General features: G+C 49.4%; 2 protein-coding genes across 4 annotated transcripts in view; one reads left to right on the top strand and one right to left on the bottom strand.

Annotated features, from left to right (window-relative positions):
- The window catches only part of MYBBP1A (MYB binding protein 1a), a 55,182-nt gene extending 49,116 nt beyond the window's left edge, over window positions 1-6,066 (top strand). The window contains exons 25-27 of the mRNA XM_041463606.1: window positions 3,680-3,781; window positions 4,835-4,959; window positions 5,440-6,066. Of these exons, the coding sequence (XP_041319540.1) occupies window positions 3,680-3,781; window positions 4,835-4,959; window positions 5,440-5,941 (729 nt within the window). The 3' untranslated portion in view covers window positions 5,942-6,066. The remainder of the gene's footprint in view (window positions 1-3,679; window positions 3,782-4,834; window positions 4,960-5,439) is intronic.
- Window positions 6,067-10,482: 4,416 nt separating this feature from the next.
- The window catches only part of LOC121351459 (protein spinster homolog 2-like), a 134,514-nt gene continuing 120,219 nt past the window's right edge, over window positions 10,483-24,777 (bottom strand). For all 3 annotated transcript variants that reach the window (XR_005954799.1, XR_005954798.1, XM_041463601.1), the window contains 2 exons: window positions 15,364-15,410; window positions 10,483-13,576 (listed from right to left, as the gene is read on the bottom strand). Coding sequence is in view for 1 of the 3 variants with exons in the window: in XM_041463601.1 (XP_041319535.1) it covers window positions 15,368-15,410 (43 nt within the window). In the remaining 2 variants the exon portion in view is untranslated. The remainder of the gene's footprint in view (window positions 13,577-15,363; window positions 15,411-24,777) is intronic.

Consider the following 24,777-nt stretch of genomic DNA (forward strand, 5'->3'; position numbering starts at 1 on the left):
AAAGCAACATAAATCAGCAAGTGATGCCAGTGTAGCTGCTGGGTATAAATCATGGGGTCTCTCTGCTTCTAGTATTGTGTAGTTGGGTTGTGTGACCCTTGGGGTGGTGGTGCTTTCAGAGGCCAGGGAGCTGGATACCTGTGGAACAGCTCATGGCAGAGAATCAAGGAACAGGTGGTTACACAAGTTCTTCTGGGTTTTCCTTTAACTCTCCAGCACTGACCTGTGGCATAGCTGGAAGCAAAGCCCAGCTTTGTGCCTCAGTCTTGCTATGTAAAACACATCTTTACCAGCCTTGTGCAAGTGTTTGTGATCTGATCAGTGTTCAAGGCTCTCCCAGGGGTGCTGCAGAGGACTGAAATACTACTTCTTTTTTAAAGGCATGTTTGCCATCTGTTATGTAATAGCTTTTGCTTTGATTTTATGGTTGGATGGTGTACATTCCCCAAATAAAATCAGGCTAGGCCTGTAAAATGATTGACCTCTGCAACTGGGGTGGCACATCTGATTTCATCTCTGAGGGACCTGAGTGAGGGAGCAGAACACAGCATGCAGACAATGGTCGGTGTCCTGTGTAGGAAGTTTTATAATTACTTGAGACTAAGTTCTAGAAATTCTTGGGAAAGCTGTTCTTGACTTCTGGACCCAGTCCCCATTGAAGGGGCTTTGGATTTCATTCCCTGGGATCCATTTCCTCAGGTTTGCCAGCAGTCCCAGCCCAGAGTCAGCTTCTTTTACATAACCAGAGTGAGCATGTTTGTGTTGGTGTCTCATGCTAACACAAATAACACAAATCCCATGGAAGCAAACAATGCAGATAACACAAATCCCATGGAAGCAAATGCTCCATTCTGTGCACTCCCTGCTGTTGGAAGGAGAATGAAGCAATGCCTAATCAGAGATAGCATCTCAGGGAATGCTGCTGGGAAGGGCTCTGAGTGCTGAGATGAAAATAATGAGGGGCTGAGCAGGAATTGGACTCAAGTCTTCAGAGAGGCTTGACTGTCTCTACCTACCACATACAGAGCTGCTGGTGGTTTTGTGTTTCAGTAGCAAATTTGTTTTACACCCTTTGTAGCAGAAGGGAAAGGGAGGAGGCAAATATTGAGAAACAGTAAAACTTTATCTGAATCCAGCTTCCTTAAAGCCAGTCCTTCTTCTGGGCTAGAGGAAATTGTACAGTCTGTAGGGATGAATTATCTGCTGCTCCTTTGGCTTCTCCACTCACCCTCCTTGTTCCTTCCTGGTCTTGGAGAGCTGTTTTAAAGTGATCCATTTCAGCAGGGAGCTCTTTGTTTACAGAGCATCTAAATTGTACCAGTTTGCTTCTGGCTATTTATACTGCTGGAAGTGTGGTTCTGTTTCCAGATTCATGCAAAACACTGCTTTAAATATAGATGTTTAGTCACTAGACTAGTGATGTTTTCCATCTCCAGCTGGGCCAGCCACTCTTTTCTTTCCACAGGTCTGCATGAATTTGGTTGGGTGCCCCCACTAGATGCATGTCCCAGTTTCCCCAACACCTGGGAGGAAAAAAAAACCCTGAAAACTTGTTTGCTGGAAATCAGCCCCTCAGGTGCTGTTTCAGAGCTACAGAACTTTTCTGTTGACTTCAGTGGGATTTATTTCAAACCCTTCAAAGCATCAGGGCACCAAGAACAGGCAGAGCTAAGGCAGTGTGATTTAAATCAGTTGTCCACATCACTCATGTACAGTGAAGAGAAAATGCAATTTATTTTTAACACCTTTTTAATTCTAAAGTGTTTGTATATTGAAAGGATGAAATGACAGTTGACTTCACTTTGGCTCCATCTCACAGCACTGCCCTGACTGTTCTTGTCCCAAGGAGCTGACAGTCCATGCTGATTTTCTCACACTGTGAACTTGTGCACAACTTAGCAAAATAAGGATTTCAGCCTAATTGTCTCTATGAAAGGTGATCTAACCACAAGGAAGACCATTAGCCTGGCAATATTTTGTTCTTCAAATTACAAAGAAAATGTTTAAAAAAATGATTGTGTAAATCAGTCTTTTGTTTATTATTATTTTATTATTAGTGGTAAGCCTAATAGACTGAATGTGCCTGACCCATGGGGTGTTGCATGCTACATGTAAAGATTGATTTTTTTTTTTTCCAATCACACCCCCTATGTTTGTCTCTCTTTTTACCTGGGAGACTTCAGAGCTGTGGAATTGTGTGACCTTGTAGGCTAATGACAGCTCTGGAATAGAGTTGCAGAGCATCTGTCTATATCAGGAGAGAGTAATTAGCAAGTTATTGATAGTCAGATGAAGTTGCAGCTTGAATTCCTGCCAGCAGAATGGCTTTCTAATACAGGGTTTGAGTGGACCATCCTGAACAGGAAATAACTGTATCTTTATTATTTTAAAAAGATATTCCCAGGGTGGGGAGCCTGTACAGATATAATAATTCTACTTGGAGGCTGGTGGTTTTGCAGATATGTGACCTTGTCTCCCCACTTTCTGTGTTCCCTACACTCATGCTGGCCATCATTATTTTTTCTCTTGTGAGTGTCATTCCTGAAAGAATTTGTTTTGGGGAATAAATTTCCTACATCTCTTAGTGTCTGCAAGGAGTTTTTTAATTTTATTTGCCAACTTGATGCTGATGTAGATGGAGAAGAGTTTGCTGAGTTCTTAAATTGTTTCCAGTCTTGTTGGAATACAGGATGTGTGAGAGCCATGACACACCACTGCTGGGTACAGCTTTGGGGCAGGGACTTCTCAGCCTGAGGAGCTGAGGATGCTGAGCATGGGATGGGCTTTGCCCCTTGGCTGTGTTGAAATGTCCAAATTCCAAGGAAGGGAGACCTTGGCCACAAGGGCAGCCACAGTTCCTCCAAAGGAACAGGCTTTGGTGGGACATGCCACTGTCTACAGCACACTTGTCCTGCAAATCCTGTTTCATGTTAGTGTGATGTGTGTGGGGTTTGCTGTGGTGTGTGCCCACACAGAAGTGGATGAAGGACCAGCTGCAGGCAGAGCATCAGTGCCCTGAGCCACTGGGCTGCCTCTTGGATCCAGCTGCCTTTTTATGGCTATTTTCTGCCCTTGTAGTAAATAACTGGCTTTTGTTTGACCTGTCTTTGACATGCTTTTCCTCTAAGCCAGACCTTTCGTTGTCTCAGAAACCCTGCAGCACACAGAGAGCACAGGGGAGATTTTCCCTCAGTTACTTCAGGGAACTTGAGCTTGACAAGCCCTGTTGCAGGCTGGCACCTGGCATTTCCTGGCATAAGTCTTCATGGATTTTTGCAGTAATGCTTTATGTGTAAACCCCAGCTCCTGCAGCCTGAGGAGCTGTGGTCCATCAGGTGTCTGTTGTCTGGCAGCTTCTTGGCCTTCCCAGGGTGGGGTCAGGGATTATTGCACCTCTTCTTCTCCAGGACAGCATCTCCAGTTGTGCTTTAGCTCAGAAGCTATGGACAGCAGCAAGGTTGTGCTTCTGTAATATTGTTTCTTAATTAAACTGGGTATCAGAAGCTTGCACCAAGTGCCTTCCTGAGCTTTTCCAGAGTTTGGTGGGGTTTGTGTTCCAGAATTACTTTGCTGACAGGTGAATCCTGCCATTCATTACTTGTTTTCTGCTTTCTCCTGTGAAGTATCTGTTTCCCCATCTAATGTCTGTTTCTTCTCAATCTTCTAATTTAATTTGCAGTGTTTGAAAACACTTGGAAAACCCATCATGAAGGCTGAGAAAGAGAAAGTTGCCAAGTGCTTGGAGCTGTTGAACTTTCTCCTTAAAACTGTGAAAGGGCAGGTGAGTGTGTGACCCAGTATGTGACAAATGGCTTTTTCTGAGTATCTTTTAAAAGTCACACTTGGATTTTGCCATCTCATTGCTACATCCCACCTCATTTCCTACCAAAAGTACCTCTAGAGGGAATGCCTGATGGGATCTGAGGGCAGAAGATGAGCTCAGATCATGAGCTGATCTCCAGAGGAGAATCTGTGCAGTGTTTAGCAAACACTTGTGGCATCTGCTTTCTTAGCAGCAGAAATGCAGCCTGAGGTACAGTGAGGGTGGGTTTTATCCCAGGTGATTGCTCTTTCTTGTCCACTGAACTCCAGAGATCATGATTCCCAAAACCAGACTTAATAGCTTTAAGAGCAGAGCTGAAGCTTTGTTTTGGGGCTTGGTTTTCCCTAATAAAAAATTACTTTTTTGAGATGCACAGATTTTCTATAGATGACAAAATATATCCCTAATGTGTTCTTATTTACTGGAGGAAAACACCACAAGCAGCAGAATTGCTGAAGCCCAGTTTCCTACTGACAAGCCCAGAGGTCAGACCACAGCCTGTTGCTTTGTGAAGACCTAATAGGAAAAAGGGTGGAGGAGAGAGATCATTTCCAAGGCTCTTGTAGGAGCTGAATAGCCTTTGAGACAGCCCTTTCTGCCTGGTTTCACTGAGGTTATGCAGTGGGTTACAGAAGAGGGTGCCAGATCTTTAGAAACCAGACTGAACCCGCTGCTGCTTTTCTCCTGGATGGGTACAGAGTCATGTCTCTTCTTTTCCCTGCTCCTGGCCATGGACAGGAAAGGAGAGCAGACTCCTTTTTATGCCACTACAGTTCTCTTAAACTCTTGCCTCTCATGGTGGAAACTCAGGTTTTCAGGCAAAGCCAGTACCTGATGGTGTGGTGTGACCCACCAGTTTTGGCCCCAGACTGAAGTGGTGCAAACAGGCTCAAGGAGGAGCCAGGCAGGATTGGTAATTCCTGCCACAGCCTTCCCTAGGAATGGCCTGTGCCCTGCTGCTGTGAGTGCCCCTCCCCATTCACTCTGCCCCATTCTCCTTGCCTCTTGCAGGAGCTGAGTGTGGAGCTGGCAGAGGTGGAGGAAGTGCTGCTCCCCCTGCAGCAGCTGCAGGACATCGGGAGCTCCCCACGGCTGGACTCTCTCTACTGGAACGTCATGCGCTGGCTCGATCACACGTACGTGCTTTGGCTCCCTGGCTTTCCACCCTCTCTGGGGCCTGCCTGCCTGTCCTGCTGCTGTACAGGGAGCTGGGAAGAGAAAGGAAGTCAAGGCAGCAACTTCAGGGTGGACTTTAATGGAGCTCCTTGGTTGGTGGGGTGGAGACCCTCATTAATGCTTGTTTGGAATAATACCGGGCTCATTGTTCTGTGTGCTTACACCTTGGGATTTGTCCTTGATGGGAAGGGGCTGTAAGAGGTGACTGACATGTCTGATGCCTGGTCCTGTGCTGCCAGGAGACAAGAAAGCCGGGGCCACAGGCAGGCATTACCCACCTCCATGGGTGATACTCATCCTCACAGCCCTCCTCCTCCTCACCCTGTGCTTCCTGCGCCTTTCTGGTGCTGCTGCCTGTTCGTGGACTGCCTGTCACATGGATCTCACTGTTCCCTGGCTGTAAATTAAGTTGCTCTTGGTTTTTGGCATTCTCTCTGCAGGAAGCCCAAGAAAGAGAAGACAGCCACTAAGCCCACCCAGGGAGCAGAGTCGCTGAAGCGGAAGAAGAAAGGATTCCTGCCAGAGACCAAGAAACGCAAGAATCGCAAGAAAGGCGTCCAGGAGAATGGGGTGGAACCAGGGGAGGATGGAGAAGCAGCCCCAGAGGAACAGCCCCTGGGAACAGAAACCCCCAAGCATAAGAAAGGCCTCGTGCCTGGGGGCAGCAAAAAGCACCCAAGCAGGGGGGGCAGGGAGAACGGAGTGGCAAAGGCAGGCGGTGGGGATCTCCCCACTGCTGATGAAGGAGATGCTGGGGCTGACAAGAAGAAGAAGAAAAGGAAGAGGAAAAACAGAAAAAGAAAAGGTGCTGCAGGCGATGAAGCTGAGCAGGTTCCAGCTGCAAAGAAAACCAAGGGGAGTGTTGTCCAGGAGACCCAGCAGAAGCGAGACAAAGCCAAGAAAAAAAGGAAAGATAAACAAGCTGCAGTGCTGCAGGAGTAAACTCCATGGACTCAGGCAGGCCTGGCATGGCTAGCAGCATGGCTCAGTAGACTGCTGAAATATCTTTTAATATCTATAGTTTTTATACTCTCCATGACTTTTAAATAAACCTTCCATGATGGTGAGCTCTAAAGCTGTGGGTCTGGCTTGTGTGAAGGGTTCAGCCTAGAGCACAGAGAGCTTCAGGAGGTTACACACCCTTCAAGCTCTGGGCACTCTTTCTTCTCTGGCAGTGCCAGAGAATCCTGTCTCCATGATTTCCCAAGGCAGAAGCAGGAGTCTGGTTTGGATTCCTTGGGGAGTTGGGGTGGGTGTGCTGGCACTGCTCAGTTAGTGGTCAAGCCCTGTGGGAGATTCAGAAGTAACTCCTAAAGGCTCATCCCTGTCCTGCCCAGGCCCAGCAGTGCTCACAGCTTTTCCGGTGTGGAAGATGCAGCCTCTGAAATGGCTGGGGTTGGATGGGTTTGCACAGGCAAACTCTGGGGTCAGCTATTCCCAGTTTGACCACTCTGGTATTGTCTATAAATCACCATGATCTGGTTTTTCTTGCCTTTTTGCTGCTGGAGGGGTCATGGCCCCTGTGGTAGTGCAGGGAATCAATAAATAAGTGAAACAATTGAAATGGATGATTGATTGGCCACTGTGCCAGGCCTGTGTGCAGCCATGCAAGGCACCTGGAACAGCCAGCCTGTAGCAAACAGTCTGGGAGGTGACTGCCTGGAATTGCATCTGTTTATTTATCCCTAGGCTCCTGAATGCTGGGATGCCATCATCCCTTTGGAGGGTGCCAGGAGCAAGTTCTCCCAAGCATTGGGTACCTGGTCCTTGCTGAGAGCTGAGGCTCAAAGTGTTTGAAATGCTGCTCAACCAGAGCCTCCCCTGCTCGTTCCCTCCCCTGCCAAGCAGCCTGCTCCTGGATCCAGGACATGGTGCCTGGCCCTGACTCCTCTCCAGCATCTGAGGGAGCAGTGCTGTGTTAATGCTTGGACCTGGTGATCTTGAAAGTCTTTTCCAACATCACTGATTTCTGTGATTCTCTGAAGGCCTCACTGCTCTCCTCCCTGCTGCAGAGGAGTTTGGTGCTGGCTCCTGGCAGAGGGAAGGGCTGGGAGCAGAGCTGTGCCTGTTGTGCCTTCAGCTGTCATCCTGCAGGTGGGTCTGTACCACCAGGCAGAGATAAGGCCACTGGAAATGTCCTTGCTTTTGCAGGGGGTGAGAGAAGAGCTGCAAAGGGCTGTGTTTGCCCGTGGCTATTTATCTGCCTTTGCAGTGGTTCTCTGCTCAAATGGCACCGAACTGGGAGACAGCAGCACAGGCATCCCACTGCAGACCCACAGCTTCCACTGTCCCTGTCCCAGCAGTGATCCCCCAAGCTGAGCTGCACATCCAAGGTGTGTGCTGGCTGCTGTGAGCAGCAGGTGACAGCTGGAGTTTCTGTGCCACAGTTCAGCAGAGAATCCTTCCTGTGCCTGCCTTGCACTTCCTGCCCCCACAGCTGCTCCTCGGCACCCAGGAGTGAGGGGCACTGTGGTGCTGCCTTGGAGGACACAGCCCTTGTGCGTGCTGGATGAGGAGGAGCTGGCAGGCTCTGGGCTCTCCAGGTCAAAATTGGCGCAGATTGGGCAGGACGTGAAGGGCAGCTCTCCTTGTGCCCACCCTGGATGACTGTTGGCTTGCAGCCTCTGAAGGGCTTGCAGAGGTACCCAGACAGGATGGAGGTTTGGGCTGCAGTTGTGTCACCAGGACATTGCAGATCAGGCCTGCAGGAGGTGGCTGATTCCTGCTCTCCGTGGTGCCCCCATGCTTGTCTGAGCAATTCAGGGCTGGACTCACCCTGCTGGACCTTTTCTCCCAAAGCACTTTCTCATCTGGAGGTGGCTGTAGGCTGTTGGCAGGAATAGCTGCTGTTGCAGCCTGAAGAAGAGCTGCAAATCTCTATTCCCAGGCAGGTGTTGGCAATTACTGCCAATCTGTCTCCAGGAAAAAGGGCACCTCTGCTCCCGATGGGCCTGGGGACTGACACTGGGGGTGCTGCCCTGCCTCTGCCATTTACTGCTGAAAGCTGGTTCATTGCCTCGTTAAAACCTCAATCCCAGCTAAGCCCCTCCAGCTGTCCCCAGGGATGACTTTTCATGTATTATGCAAATGCAGCACACAGGAGGCCAGCAGGTCACGGCTGTCCCTGGTTTAATGATCCAGAGGGGCTCCAAAGGGGACAAGGGGCTTCAGATCTGAAGTGTCTCACTAATGATTTCTTTCTTTGTGCTTGTTAAGTAGGACATTCTGGGAATTTGTGTCTCTGCTGTGTGGAACCAGAGGAGGAACAGCAGGCAGTGTGGTGGGTGGGAAGCAAGAGTGAGCTGGAGGAGAGGGTTCTGTCCAGGCAGCTCAGGGAGGGAATCCTCACCTGCCTGCAAAGAGAGCAGCTGTGGCACCCAGAGCCACCAGGCTGAGGCCACAGGGCCTGGCTGAGCTGCTCTGGGACACCTGCCAGGGTCACTGCAGTGAGGAGTTCGTGTGGATCAGTTTGTCACTGTCATTGTGGGAAGGGCAGAGCACGAGGCCAAAGCCGTGCCAGCTGCTGTTTCTGACACAAGGATGGCCACTGGGCAGTGCCAGCTGTCAGGCTGGAGAGGCTGACTGGCCTCTGCTTTCTGTGCTCATGGGTGTGTTCAGTGTCCTGGGCTTGCAGAGTGGTCAAGGGGAAAAGGGACAGGAGAGCTGCAGGGCACAGTGCAAGTCATGCTGCCCTCTTTTGCCAGTTAAATTACCTGACTTTGGGCTGGCTTTGATGCACTGCTTATAGAATGCAGTCACTAATCCAACAAGTCAAATTGTGTTTCACCAGCAGGTATTTGGGCTGTTTAATAATCACAAAGATTTCATTTTACTTTATTTCAGGTCCTGTCTGTTGCTCAACCATTAGGGCTTCAGATGACTGAGCATGCTCTGATTTAAATGAAGCCTTTTCTTCTCAGCTGTCCTGGGCTCAGAGCTCAGAGCTCCGTGGCTCTTCTGGGTGCAAGAGAACAGCCCCAGGCCCTGGGCACTGAGCTCAGGGGGGGGGTTTGCTGCTGGAGAATGGCCAAAGCCATGGGACAAATCCAGGCACGTGGAGTCCTGTGAGGGTGGTGAGGCCCTGGCACAGGGTGCCCAGAGCAGCTGTGGCTGCCCCATCCCTGCAAGTGTCCAAGGCCAGGCTGGACAGAGCTTGGAGCAGCCTGGGATAGGGAAAGGTGTCCCTGCCCATGGCAGGGGGGTGGAATTAATTGGTCTTTGTGGTCCTCCCAGCCCAAATCATTCCATGATTCTATGACTTCTGATATAATATCCTGTATGTCATACAGAGATTTTGCCAGGGACTCTGGGCAATGGGTGCAGTGTTGGAGCTGCTCAGGAGAGGTTGCCATGCAGTCAGCACCTCTTTGTACAGTGTGATAAATGTAAATGCAGCAGTGACACCAGGGCACTGCAGCACAAAGAGCACACAGACCAGCTCAGGAGAGGGTCAGGGCAGTCACCCTGTGCCAGCCCATGAGGCTGTTGTTTGTCACAGCATGGATGGCCCTGTGAGAGCTCTACAGGCAGTGGGGGGGCGGGTTGTGAAGGTTTGTGAAGCAGGGATCGGGAGTGAGCAAGTGTGTGGGGGCACACACATAACACACACACAGGTGTGGCCCTGATCCAAACCCAGTGTGGACAGCACACTCTTCATAGCAGTAGTTGGTGGATGGAAGCTAAAGCTGCTGCACTTCAAAGCTTATCTATCTGCTGGAACATCAGAATTTAGAAAATTATTCTTAATCAAGTCATTTACAAGAGTGATTAAGCTGAAAGCCCCGAGAAGCGCTGACAAAAGGCCATCAGAGATGGTGGTTTTAAGTGACAGAGCCTTTGCTTTTGTGGCTTCCTGGCTTGGGCACTGCCCTGTGCTGAAGGAGGACACTGGAGGGGGGCCCTGCTGTGGGAGGTCTCTCCCAGCGGGTCAGGGGGGCCTCAGACACCTTTGCCTGATGTCACGGCAGCCCCAGGCTGAGCTGCAGGGCTCCGAGCAGCAGGACCAGCCCTTCTCTCCTTTGATCCTGTGAGCTCGCTGGGCATGGCTGCTGTGGGATCACTGGAGAAGGGCAGCCTTGATGCTGGGACCACTTGGGAATCATTTCCTGCCTTCCTGTCCACCTTCCTGAGCCATGCCTCCCACAGCCCCGTTCTCATCAGTCCATCAGCCAGGTCCTCTGGCTGTGCAGCCTGAATGGGGCTGGAGCAGAACCCCACCTCTGTCAGGCCCACACTGACTCCTTCCCCCAGCTCTGCTCCTGGCTGGATCCAGCTCTGGGGAATAGGAGGCTGTAACCCACCACCTTCCCTGCTCCTGGTGTTACTTCTCCACAAAGTCCAGGCAGGCTGGTGTCCAGGGAAGTTCTTGGCAGCCCTGTGGCTGCTGGAGCTTGGAGCATCCTCATCCCAGGGACCAACCCTGCAGGCAGCAACCACAGGAGTGCACAGCCAAGAGGTGACACAAGAAAAGGAGCCAGGGGGTACATTTTAAATACTTTTATTTCTTAATTTACATAAAGGTATATATTTGGCTTATCTTTTCTTTTTTTTATACTCTGAGATTCACAATCAATTGCTCTTAAAAAATAAAATAGTCATTTGCTTCTGAAAGAAATCAGAAAACTATTTTATACTTCTCCCTTGTATAACAAGAAAATATACTAATACTCCCGTACATCACGTAGTAAAAGTGATTGTAAGTGCTGGTTTACCAGACAATAAAGCCAATGGAGAAGAGAACAAGCATTTGGGGTGGAGTTTGGAAAAACTCTGCTTCCCAGAGCACAGCCAGACATTTAAGGGGTTTAGTCACCTTGACTGTAAGGGGAGAGGCTCCTGGGGCCACCCAGACCTGCTCTGGGAGCGGTGGCAGCAGGAGCCATTTGGGATGGCAGCTTGCTGCCTTTTGGGTCATTCTCTTGCCTCTTTGGGCAGGTCCCATTGCCTCAGTTTCCCACACTGTGTACAAACCACCTGACTGCCAGTGCAGGATCAGCTGGGGGGAGTTAATGCTTTGAAAAAATCCCCTTTGTGAAGTGGAGTAGGAGAAAACCCTCGTGATTAACTGAGGGGCAGCTGGAGTCTCCCTGGTGCCTCTGGACACTTGCACAGACCCTGCTGAATGCAGTAAGGATCTGAAGAAGCCTGAGCCTCCCTCTCTTAACCTGGAACATGTGGGAGCAGGGATTCAGGGATCCCTTGGTGAAGGTAGGACTTATTCTCACTCCTTTGTTTGCTCCCTTCCCTCTGTCCTTGTTCAAACAGAATCCACAGTATTTCCTTCATGATGTGCACAAAGGATAAAACCAGCACTGAGCTCTGACAGGGACTGGAGCCTGTCACAAACAAGGATTGCCACTGACATTACAGAGCACTTCAGTTCCCTTTTTACTGTTGACTCCTGAGAATTAAGTTTAAGGAGAATTCCTAATCTCTGAACCTTAAGAGAAATGTTCCATTTTGTTGACAATAAATGCTACAACAGAGAGCCTATCAGAAAAGCAATTTAGAAAATGTGGTTAATCTTCTTTGGTCTCTGAGATGAAATGACTGATTGTTGGGTTGCTTTTTGTTTCCTTTTAAACAGCTTAAAAAGGAATTTCTTAATGGGAATCAGAAATTCATGTGCCTTTAAAGCCAAGTGTTTGGCTCCCAGACCACAGCTGCTGTGTTTCCCCTCCGAGTGTAAATAGTGGCACGAGGTAGGAAGTGAAGCATTGTTGGGATTTGCTTTGTTTTGTTATTTCTAGCACCTGCTTGCTCAGGCACTAGAGGAACACTTCTGGCTCTGGTTCTTTAGCCAAGTATTAGAGCTATTGTTAAGGAATTTCAGGTGACAAAACCCCTGCAGAGGAGTCCTGTGAGGTCTGGGGAGGAGGATTATAGGAATCCCCAGCCTGGGCAGGGACTTGCTATGGGGTGAGCACCTGGAATTAGAACCAACCATCTCTGCTGCAGTGCTGTGCTGTAGGTCCCAGCACATCCTGGCAGGGAATGGGAGATAAACCCAGGTTTACTAACCGTACCTTGCTGTGCCTGAGAAATCTTATGGCACAACCAGGACAGCAGCTCCAGCCTTAACTCACATCTAATCCTGCTCTGACATTTCCTGAGCTGATTTAGTCCTCCTTGGACCCCAAGTGCAGTCACTTGTGAGCCATGAGCACAAGAACGAGGTGCTGTCACCTGCTTGAGCTGTGCTGACCTGGAGGGGGGATCTGAACTGTGAGAGAGGGCTCAGAACAGAGGGAAGGGGGGCCTGCTGAGCCACTGTCCTCCCTGTGGCAGTGCCCTTCATGTGACAGCCTGGTTTTCCTCAGGACCTGTGCTCCCCTTCCTTCCCCATCCAGCTGCCACAGCACCAGTTTGGCTTGTGGAGGCCAGGTCCAGGAAACAAGACTCCAGAGGAATGGCACCATGACATGCTTCTGCATTTGAGTCTAACCCAGTTCAGGCACTGGCCTTGTCTGAAAGCTCTCCAAGGCACCTTTGTAAAGGTACAAGTACACCCCAGTGACAGGTCAGGCTGGGTGTGCAGGAACCCAAGCACTGCTCTGAAGGCAGTGTCAGCCACCTGCTTTGGGATATTGGCAGGGAGAATTAGCACTGACAGTCTGAGTGATATGGTATCATGTAAACAAAGCACGAGGTCACTGGCACAGCAGTATTGCACTCCCAGGCCCAAGGTGCAGCCATTCAGCCAGGTGGATTTTGGTATTTTAAAAGCCTGTGAACCTCCTAGGAAGGCTGAATTTAGCATATGGAAAACTCTAGAGCCTGTAGGGATTTCTGTCCAATGTTCTTCTGGGCCTCTCTGTGACAACCACCAGCATACCCAGTGCAGTGAAACTCTCTCCTCTGTCCCACTGCTCAGTCTCAGTGACAGGTAGGTCAGCCACTGGAAGTCTTCCTGTGGTGCCCTTGCAGGCCCTGGCACCAGGGCACTGAGAGGAGGAGAGCTATGGACGTTATTCATGTCTGCTATGGTTGCACAGGCAGCTCCAGATTTCAAATGTTTAAATAAAAATTTTATCTAAGTATATATATATATATATATCTCATCTAATGTCTCCAGCAGAGATAAAGCATCTTATAACATATTTAAATAAAAAATAATAATCTGAATCAAGCCTTCAGTGTCAAAGAAAAGGTGATGTACAGAACAGGTCCTCAACTAGTGCAGTCTGTGGGAGTGGGAGTGCTGGCAGAGCAGCAGCATTCCATAGGACACCAGCTGCCCTACAAACAATGTGGACTTCACTGGCTACAACTAAAACCATTTACACAATCTACAGTTGCTCACTTGGGCGGCTTTCTCTGGGTCCAGTGGACAGTTGGTTTCCATGCTCAGGGGACCCCGTGAATGTCCTCACGTTCCAGAAGTTGCCACGTTCCCAGCTGCCCTGCTCATCTCCTGGTGCCTGACCCTGCAGGCTGGAGCGAGGGATGGATTTGGTGCAGAGACCCCCTCTGTGATGTGGAGCTGAAGGATCCACTGATACCCAGCACAGAAGGGCTTCCAGATGGAGACTGGTGTGGTGGGAGCAGGAGTCCACGTGTCCTTGCCTTCACTGGCAGCTGCAAACAGGCAACAGAAGGTGGTTACTGGGGAAGCTCCGGGTATGGATTGCTGATGGTGCACCCCAGCTCCTGGGGTGGTGAGGGCCAGCTAAGAGACCCCTGGTGTCTGTGCAAGCAGGGGGCTGGCAAAGCCTGCCCATGGTGGAGGCAGCACGTGGGGATGTGCTGAAGCCATTTGGAATGGGAACAAAGGCACTGTGACCCTGGCCCAGCCCGCTCCAGGAGGTGAGCAGCAGCTGGAGCTCCCCTGTAGCCCTTAAGGGCAGGTGTGGAGGCACAACTGCTCCTGCTGTGGGCTGAGGCAGCTCAGCACATGACAGACGCCATCCTTGTAGACTGCTTTTGACCCCCTCAGTTCACTAAAGAGGGGCTGCCTTGTGCATTAAATTGTCATTTTAGAAACAGCTGTCCCCCGGAGAGCCCAGCTCAGGTGCCAGCCCAGCAGAGCCCAGCTCAGTATGCTGCTGACACGGCAGAGCAGGCACTGCTGGTGGCCCATGCTGGCTTTGAGGAGCATGTCAGCACCTCTCCTCCCTGCTGAGGTACCACTGTGTGGCCTCTCTAGGCCAACTGCTTTCCTAGATAATGGGGCAAGGATAAGCAGTTCTCTCACTGCAGGATTTCCTGTGAGAGAGTCTGTGCTCCATGTTATGCAGGAAATTGCACCCGACCTTAGTGGCTGCTGCATTACAGAAAAATTCCCCAATGATGGTGCCCTGGTTTCTTTCAAGCTGTATAAAACTTGGCCAAAAAAGATGAAAGTGCAGTGAGAAACCTTGGTGTGCCCAGGACACAGGTAGTGTGGTTTATAAGTCACTGGTTTATAAGTCAAGTTTCAGCAACAGCACCAAGGATTTCCTCCCAGATTTGTTGATGGCACTCTTTAAAAAAACTGTCCAACTTTATCTAAAAGCTACTGTTAAATAATACTGTGTGAATACACATCCAGCCCAGAGCCTGCAAACTCCAGGCAGCCCTATGCCCGAATCCACTCCCCTCTGTGGAAATAACACATCTGCTGTGCTAGAGATTGCCTTAAATCTTTTCCCTCAAAAGGCCATTCTGAAGTGTCTTATTGAGTTCTGATTTTCTGATTAGTCTTTCAATGCATTTAATTTATGGGAAAGAAATCTCCTCTTCAAAAACTTGCTTTAATTAATTTTGGCTCCAGTAAAATGCTGGGAAGTGTTTATCACTTGTGGCAGCTCCAAGCAGCAGCGCTGTGGCTGTGGGGGAGTGATAAGGGCAGCATGAACACAAGGGACAGGGTGGGCAGCAGGAAGGGGACGGCCCCTGCTCCCTCTGGCTCAGAGGTGTCGCCCGGGATCGAGGGTTGCAGAGGGGACAGTCCAGCAACAACATGCAGGGTCAGGTGCTGCCAGGAAACACTTTCTGCAGAAAATCTGGACTGTGCCAGAAATGGTGGTTTGGTAGCAGCCCATGTTTCACCCTGAGCAGGGCAGCAGGAGGTTCTGTGAACACCAGAAGGTTTTCAGTTCTGGCCTGGGACAGTCACACTGGTCAAGGGGACACGGGGAACATGGGCTTTTCTGCTCAAAGAAGTGAACACCAGGTTCTGAAAGCAACTCAATACCACAAAGGACACTTGAGTTGACCCCTGGTTTCCCTGTTCTTGATTTGCTCTGCTTTGGGCTGAGGGCGGCAAAGGTGCAAACCAGAGCTGCCAAGGAAACTTCCCTGCAATTCATGAGGAAAGAAATGGGCTGACAGGGGGTTGGAGCAGAGCTGTGGCTTGAAACCTGCAGCTGGTTTGGGTCACTCACCATCTCAGACTTTCACAGAGGCTGGTGGCATCACAAGCTGATTCACCCTGGGGAAGAGAAAACAAAAGTGTTGTGTGAGAGCTGCAATTAGCAAAGAAAAGGATTCCTAATAACATACCAGCCTGGTAAATCCAGGTTTTTGTTGCTTAACAGTGTCTAAAGAAGTGGGACATTAAAAACTGTCCTGCACAATAGTATAAAGCTGAACCTTGTCACACAGGGTGCCTGACAGCAATGCTGACAATGGCTGGAACATGCCAAATAACATTGCTGGCACTAATTGACAAGGATTTGGGAAGGTCCCAAAGGCATCCCGGTAGCTACTATTTCCCTAAGCCAGGACAAGATTGTACAGTGGCTGCTGGTGTCCTTGAGCCTGACAGCACAAATGTAACCAGTCATCACTGATAAAAATGAAGTTAAGAAAAAGTGAGTTGTCTTTCAGTTTGCAGCTGCTGAAGACCTGCTGCTGGTCCAGGCACCTGCTCCCGGGTGATGGGCAGCGTGGCAGAGAGTGCTGTGTCACCAGGCAGGAGCTGTCCTGCAGCTCCTGGGATGAGGGCAGCGAGGGGATAGCTCCTGTCTGCTCTGAGGGACTCAGGGACAGCAGCAATAGTCCTGCCAAGTCCATGTCTGCTCCTGCTGCTTGTCCTTGCAGTACATGTCCTGGAAAATTCAACCTTCCTCAGCAGCAGCTCCTCTCCTGTCCCCTCCCACGCAGTTCTTGCAACTCAGGGACAGGAGTGAGTGCCTTTGACAGTGACACACACAGCAGGGCCCCGTGTGAGCCGTCAGAGGTGACATCCTCACACCCTGAGACCTTTGGACTTGCTTTCTAGCCTGGGTGCTCACTGACCTCAGTGGGAACACCTGGATTCTTACATGACGGGGAAACCCCCAGCACACCTACACACCTGCCCTGATGTGGCTGTGTGAGTGCTTTACCCAAGGGCTCTCTGGCTGTACTTGGGCAGCAGCAGCAGCATAAATAAATCTAAGTTACAAAGGGAGAATCTCCACCTACCAGTGGAGGTTGGCTGTGCCGGTGTTGGGGTTTAGGACTTTTCTTTTTGTTTATTTCTCTAAAAGAATATTCTGCTATATGTATTCCTAGGAGACAATAACGACCAGATACTTAAGAGAGGCAAAAGAGGCCACAGCTCACGGGAGGGGTCCAGCTGGCTGCTCTCTCTTTTTACCTGGGGGTTTCTCTGGGGAAGGCAGAGGTACTGGAAGAGTTGGGCTGGGTGGGGGGAAAAACCAAAGGGGCTGGGGCAGCTGCTGCTCTCTTGCTCTCTGGAGGAGGAGGATGGTGGAGCTGCTGCTTGCGGAAGGGAATTCGCTGCCATCACTGGAGCCCAGCCCAGTCCTGCTTCCTTTGCGGTGGGTGAGCCCGTTTGTGAGGGCAGCCACGGAACTGGGACCTTACCAACAGCAAAGGACAAAGGGCCCTTCACCGTCTGCTGGGGTGCCCCAGGGAGACCCCGGCACCCCTGGGCCCCTTCCCCTCCCAGGGAGCCTCTCCCGGCTCTGTTCAGGAGCTGGGCTGCTGCTGCCCAGCCCTGCCGTGCCTCTGCTCCTGCTCCAGGGTTTTTTGGTGCATTGTAGCCCACAGTCCCTGCTTGCCAAGAGGCCCCACAGTTCCAGCTACAGCTGCGGAATTACTGACACATCTCATCTACCACCCTGCGGTACTACTCCTCCCTGCCTTTCCACCTTGCTGCTTTGAGGTTCCTGCTACATCTCCTTTTGCTGTTCTGAGGGGGTACCAGGCTCGGCTGCCCCTGAGGGTTCATAAAGAATTCCCTCCTCCACCCCGTGGCACGGGCTGTGCCCGCCATTGTTAACGTGAGGGAGATGAGGCTGGGCCCGGCCACAGCGCCCCCTGCAGGCGCGGGGAATCACCGCCCCGCCCGCCCGCCGGGAGCCAGCAGCGCCCCTGCTGGCCGTGCCCGGAACTGCAGCCAGGGGAAGGCGCCCTTCTCTCTGCAGGGACGGGGCTGGGGCTGGCTTTGTGCTGCTGCTGCTTGTTTGCCTTGTTATACACACATCTTCTCGCAAAAATACTGTTGTTTCACATATCTTTGCCTGAAAGCACCTAATTTTCATAATTATAATAATTCAGAGGGAAGGGGGTTACACTTTCCATTCCAAGGGAGGCTCCTGCCTTCCTTAGCAGTCGCCTGTCTTTCAAAGGAACAACCATGTGCCCCAGCAGTGGTTTGTAAATCTGCTGTCACTGGCAGCTTCTCTCTGCATCAGTGAAGCCCTCGGGCAGTGCACAGGGAGCATCACACCACGGCCCGAGGGCCTGTCAGGTGACAGATTCTCAGGAAATGTCACACTCCTTTGGACACATTAAAACTTAGTTGTGGATCTTCACCACACTTTGTACCTGACCCAAAGCACCGTTTTCCACTGAAATGGATTCAAACATGTTCCAGGATAAAAATTAAGCTGTACTCAGGGGACACCTTCCAAGAAATCTCTGCATCAGGAATTGGTCCAGTTCAGCCCACAGCTCTTAACTTCACACCAACCCCACAGGTTTCCAAGGTGCACAGAAGCCTCTGTGCTTTTTCTGCCTTTCCAGACTATAAACTGAAATATTTTTGATGGAAGAGCTGACCCAAGTTTCTTCACACAAGTCCCATTCTTGGTGATCCCACTGCACTGGAAATCACATTGTATTAAACACTGGAATTGTGCAGAATGCATCAGAGAAAACTACCTGGGAATGCTACAGCCAACTTCAAAAGTAGGAAGCAAGCTATGGAAAGTCACAAAGCTATCAGAGAACACTGAAACTCCAGAGGTTTGAGTGAGCCATAGTGTTTGAAAGTCCTATGCCTTGCCACATCATTCCACATTCTCAGAGGACACAGAATCTGTACAGACAAAGTTAGTTTTGCCATGACTTTAGCGTGGACCTGCATTGCTGACACAACTTTCCTGCTTGTTTAACAGTTCAGCCTCCTATGGGATAAAATGTACCACCCTTTTATTTTAACATATTTCTCTCGAGTTCTGCTTTATCTCTGTTTCACAGATGGGAACAGAGGCCTGGAGGGGCTAATCCTGAAATGCTTTTCAAAGACTGGATGGGAAATGAGACTGCACGTGACTTGTGAAACTGCTGGGGAGAGAAATGATGTTCAGGGATCACACAGGAAGCTGGTGGACAGGAGAGAGAACTGAAACAGTTCCCAAATTTGGGACAATGCCTCCTCAGTCCCTCTGAAGCCCCGTGCTGCAGACACCAGTCACTGCCACAACCAGTGGCAGTGGGGCTCAGCTTATGGGTCAGGTGGGATTTTGTTTACTTTTTTTAAAGCAAATCTACAAATAATCAATTTTAAACTCTCTTAGGTGGCAAAATGTAGTACATGGGCTTCAAATAACAAGGCTCAAGAGCATCTAAATCCCTCATTAAGGACCACTTGCAGTTCTAATAACGATAATCCCACACTGAATGGATCACTGAACATTGGCTCCTAAATTGTTCTGTTTGCTCTGCAGTGTTTTTTTAAGATTGTGAATGTTTTCATTCCTTGAAGAGAGTAGGGTGGGAACCAGTCTGTTGTTTCTGGAGGTGGAAACTCACCCAAATTGCCTTTCAGGAACAGAAGCTGTACAACTTTTTTGGGTTTTTTTTCCACAGACTCCTCTAGCAGTTAAAAATGTGGCTGATTTCTCTAACTCCATCACTTCCTCTCCTGTCAAACCTAAATATTTCTCCTAGATCCTATCAAGTAATTTCCAAGTACTGTGACAGCACCTATAATTCTGAAGTATTTATAAGACTGTCTGTTTAATATTAAACTACATGCTCTAGAGCTGTTAAATATTTATGCTATGTAAAATGGATCTAATTTCACTGCACCTCGGCCGGTTAGAGACCTGCATGAGGACAAGACAGCCAATTTAAGATAACAGATGACTGGCCAGGATCTTTTACAGGTCAGCCATGCTCTGTTTCAGGAACTGGGCAGGATTATTCTCCAGATGCTCTGTCCCTTCCAGCCTTGCTGGTGCCCAGGCCAGCAGCTAATGGAGATTACAGGCTGTAGTGCAGCCAGCACTGCTGGGCAGTCCCAGGGATTTGAAAAGATTCCTGCTGCCTACATCCAGTGCAAGAACCTCTGCTGCACCCTGGGCAGCAAGGGGAGAACCCAGCTCCCCCTGCTCACCTGTATTTCAGTATCCTGCAGCTTTCCCAAAGCCCAGTTTTCTTGCTATCTAAACAAGCCAGACTCTGGCTTCTGTATCTGAGAAGTGCATTAGGAAATGTTGTCCTGGTCTTTACAGCCTGCTGTACTTAAAATCACTTAATTTTTACAACCAAAAATAAAATGCTCCAGTAGGGTCCTTCTAGCCTGAAAATAAATCAGTTTTTGAGTTATTGAGTAGGAGTTTTTTAGTATTGAGTTGTTGAGCTGGACCTCTTCAGCAGACAGAAGTACAGAGGCTACAGGGGCAGCTGGACCACTGGACTTAGCAGCAATTCCTGCCAGTGATTAAGGACCCTTGTCCTCAATTTAAGTGGAGAGAATTGTGTGTTTCTACTGCAGTGTGCCATCAAGTGTCTGTCTGAAGCAGTGCTTTAGGAAGGGACACAGGGGGACCAGTCACTAATGGCAGCCCCCAGCAGATTCCTCCTGTCTGAACTTCCTCAGATGCTGGGAGGTCAAATACATCTGCAAAAGGCCTTGTAAACACACTGAAACATGAAATTTTAGGTGATGAAAATTTCATAGCCAGACATCCTTGTAAGGTAAGGAGACTTTATGGCCCTAGTCTATGAAAAAGAAATCTATTTTCAAATACAGCCAGTTAAAGGGTGTTTTTTCATCAGAGCAACATCACCTTCCACCTGTGCCTCAGGGATGATGAGCATCCCAGCCAGATGCAGCAATCTGAAATTCCAGCTACTGAAACAGCAGCATTCAGAGCTGATGTTGCTGCCTGAGACTGGACAAGGAAAACAGAGGCTAAGGATGGTCACTTGTAGCTCCACACCTGCTGTAAGAGTGAATTTCATCAACTGATCCGTGAACACAGGAAGGGACTTGCACTGATGCTGCTGTTATGACTAATTCCTGCAGAATTAACTGATAATCCATAACTGCTGAAAGAGTTATGGAGTAGGAGAGCTGGAGCAGCCCCTGTAACAAACCAAAGCCACAGCTCTTCTTTCACTATTTTGCTCACTGCAGAAGCCAAAACAAACCCAAGATCTCTCAGCTGGACTCTGCCACACCCTGAGTGCAAACACTGGTGCCAGTCCTGCACCACCTTTTCACCAGACACCTCAGGAGGAGCAAACCCAGCAGGCTGGACACTCCAGTTCCAGCTTGTACCTTCTCTGCCCTCCATGACAGAGTTTTTGGTAACTGTGCAGCAGGTAACTGGGTTAGCCATTGCTGCCCTGCAGTAGCTAAGCACAGTTCCCATTTTCACCTGCAGCTGGAAGGAGATGGCTTTGGTTCCACAGCAGTTCTCCTGGGATGCTGAACAAGCTGCCACAGCCTCCAACTCCTCCTCAAAAAAGGCTGCAGAACATTAACCCTCACTCTGACCTGTTACCTTCAGCAAGAACAGCAGAGTCAAGGATTGCTCCCAGACAGCAGCTCCTGCTCTGACTGACCTCAAGCTGTTTTGATGGTGAAGTCAGGAATTCTGGGACAAGATGTGATTGACAACATGAATTCCTGCAGAACTTCAGACTCCAAGCAGGCTGCAGCTGGAAACAGGGACTGAAAGGGAAGGAGAGCAACAGTGATACATCAGCCTGGAGCTCCCAGTGAGTGGCACAAGGACAGGATGGCACTGTTAAAAATAGTCCAAGCCTGAGCTTCCTGATGCATCTGACAGGTTATCCAGCCTGCAGGAACGTGCTGTTGATGGAGCTGAGGTCAGTTTGCTGGAGGAAAAGGATGCTAAGAGAACTCTAACAAAATTCAGGCAACAATCTGGCACAGGAGGAGTTTGCTTTGGAGCAGGAATAGTGCTCACTCTGGCTGCTGCCTGCCCGTGCTCTCATTCCCAGCCAGGGGCTCTGTGCTCTCCATCCCAGGGCTCACACAGGAGCTGCTGTGCCCAGCCCTCCTGCACAGCTGCCCTTCCCTCTGCACTGCTCTGTCACTGTGGTGTCACAGCTCTCTGCTGGGGACAGGGGCTCCTCCAGCTGCACTGAAGAAATCAACTGGCCCAAATCCCCTTTTCTTCCTGCATATGAGTGGGTTTAGTAAACAAAATATGATAATCATGTACAGCAAGGATGTTTTCCCCTCTATCTGGTTCAGCCCCTTAAAGCTGCAGACTGTGAGTAGTTTCCATCTGTTCATTTAATCCAGGTGCAGATTTGTCTCCAGAGGCAGAAACATGGGTCAGCTTCACTTTCTCCTCTTTCACATATCTTTACTGAGGAGAAAACTGGCATAAAGGAAAAATCAATAACCTTTCCTGCTATTTTCCCAGGCAGCTGCAGCAGAACAGATGTGAAGATGAGCAGTTTACAGCATCAATCAGGGTCCCAAGGACCTGGATGGAAACGAGCTCCAGAGCTCACCAGTCTGTGGGGGTACTCTGCCACAGACCCCTGAAGTCTGTGAAGATGTGGGTCTTGAAACTCTGTGCCTGAGTCTGCCTCTGTGAGCATAATTCTGTCAGATATTGATGGGCTCAGTATTGAGGTGGAGGGTTTTAGTGCCACGGAAGATGTGTGTAACAACATACAATTATGTCCTCTGAAATAATGGAGAAAAGAGGCAGTGGAGTGCCTCACTTTTGATTGAATGATTGGATGGCAAGGGGGAGAAAACATGACATAAAAAGCAGATAAGAACGAATTAAATCTTAAAATAGAAAATCCTGTAGAACTTCCTGATGGCACTTGATTAAAAACATCTTATCCTCCAAAATAACTGCCTCATGCTACAGCTCTTTTCACCAACCTCTGAGCTATCAGGTGTGGGAAATAACAGAACCATGGAAAGGTTGGGTTGGAAGGGACCTTGAAGACCATCTCATTCCAACCCCTTGCCAAGGGCAGGGACACCTTCCAGCAGATCAGGATGCTCCAGCCCTATCCAACATGGCCTGGAGGCCTCAAGGAAACATCCATCCATTTCACTCCACTGTAACAGTCCTGACAACCCCCATGTGGCTTGTAGTGGTCTGGCTACCAGAAACTTTGGGAATGACCAAGCCAGAGCACTTAAGACACTCCTTACTGGAGCACTGGAGGTAATACTCCAACAGTTTGTCCCTGTTTCTCCAAAAAATGTCATTTAGGCTGTGCTGGGTTTGGCTGGAGTAGATTTAATTAAATTTTGTTCTCAGTGTCTCAAGTGGGTTGAGTTTGTGCTGAACATGTGACATGTGGGTTTGGATTTGGGTTTGTGCTGAACATGGGTGATAATATAGAGATGTTTTTGTTATTCCTGAACAGGGCTTGCATGGAGCCAAGGCCTTTTCTGCTCCTTGTGCTGCCACGCTGGTGAGGAACTCGGTGTCCATGGGAGGAGACAGAGCCAGGACAGGAGACCCAAACTAATATTCCACACCTTATGACACTGTGCTCAGTATATAAAGTGGGGCAAGAAGGAGGAAGGGAGCATGTTTGGAGTGAAGGTGTTTGTCCTTCATGTAAACTGTGTGTAAAGGGGCCCTGCTGTCCTGGGGGATGGCTGAACACCACCTGCCATGGGAAGTGGGGAGTGAATTCCTTGGTTTGTTTTGCTTTGTTTGTGGTGCAGCTTTTGCTTTCCCTATTAAACTGTCTGTACTCAAGCCACAGGTTTTCCAGCTCTTACCCTTCCAATTCTCCCAATGCACTGGTGGGGCAGGGATTGAGTGGCTGTGAGGGGTTAAAGCCTGGCTCAGGTCAAGGGCCCAAGCACAAGTAAATTGCTCTAACACACCCACAGTCACAGTATCTGCCTTGCAGACTGCTGCACAAGGAGAGCTCATTGCTGCTCATAAAAGCCAATACCTTTGCAAAATGCTCCGACATCAGGAAACAGCATGGCTGAATTTTTCATGATTTCTTCCATTTCCTTGTGTCAGAGATTGTTTCCTGCTTGGAAGGCTGCTGCCTTCTGCTCAGTGCTCCAGTCACCTGCGTGGGATCTGAGCTGATTTTGTCTCTGTGCCAGGGCAGCCTTAGCAAAGGATCTGTCTCAGTGAGAATTTAAAATATCATCCTGCATGGCAAAGTCCCTCTATGCCAAGAATTCTCCTTTGCAATGCCAACACCAATTCACATGCTGGGTCCATTGGTAGCATATGATTTCAGTGCCCCTTGTACCCTGTGGGAAAGTGCCTTCAATCCTGCTTTACAGCTGATGAGCATTCTAGGGAAAACCTCTGACTTCCTGGGGCTCACAGCAGAGAGTCAGCAGCCAAGACAGCAGGAGGACTCCCACGTAGTTCTTGATCTGAAGCTCTTGGAAAAGTGAGCTTTGGCTTTCCTACAGCATAAGGCACACAGAGAAGTTCCACTCTTGCTGTGGGAGAGCACTAAGTAGCTAGGGATAGTGTAGGAATATTGTTTTCTTTCTCTGGCACAGGGGATGAACCTGGGAAGGTCAGTCTGGTGGGGAATGGGTGGTTTTGGAGAGCCCAGAGCTCTGCCCACAGCTCAGGGGCTCCCAGAGCTGTGCCAGCAGCAGCTGCCCCATCCTTCTGCCTGGGCTAAAGCAAAGCTCCTGCTGCCAACACTGAACTCTGACAGGGCATTTCAAACACCCTGCAAGGACCACAGCTGAGCTCAAACTGCCTGTGAGAAAGCACACTGACCTTTGACACCTCCCTACCTGAGCTGCAGGAAATCCACAGGCTGGCTGAACAAATCAGCAATTGTTCCATATGAGACTATTTTCCATCTGCAGGACACCAGCAGCTCCCAACTGCAGCAGCAAACCAGCATTTAAAATTCAAGTTCCAAGTTGTTACATTCTTGGTTTTACTATTTGTTTATGGAGTTACAAACATGGCTAGTAAACAGGTGACAAACCAACAGCTCTACAAGGAGCTTTTTCAACCAATAATAGAACCACTTACACTTTCACCACCTCTCCCCTTCGTGTTCTTACCACAGATTCCATATAAACCATCAAACAGTCTAATCTTGTTCCATCTGCAGTCTGTGAGTTTTTATCATGCCACTGGCAGATACTCAAAACTCACTCCTGGCCTCTCTCCTTCCATCACCACAGATCCTTTGCATTTAAACCAGGCTTTTTGCTGTAAATTCTTGTGGCTTCAAAGGCCAACAATGTCTTATCCGGGCTAAAAAAGCGTTGTGAGTTTCTACCGCTGGAGGAAATGTTTAATTATTGTTCTTTTGTAAAGTCAAAACAAATGAAGCAATGATATTCCTCCCCATAAGCAACTGAGTATCAGCAGTGA

The sequence above is a fragment of the Pyrgilauda ruficollis genome, unplaced genomic scaffold, assembly GCF_017590135.1.
Source record: "Pyrgilauda ruficollis isolate IOZ18807 unplaced genomic scaffold, ASM1759013v1 scaffold168, whole genome shotgun sequence".
Lineage (NCBI taxonomy): Eukaryota > Metazoa > Chordata > Aves > Passeriformes > Passeridae > Pyrgilauda > Pyrgilauda ruficollis.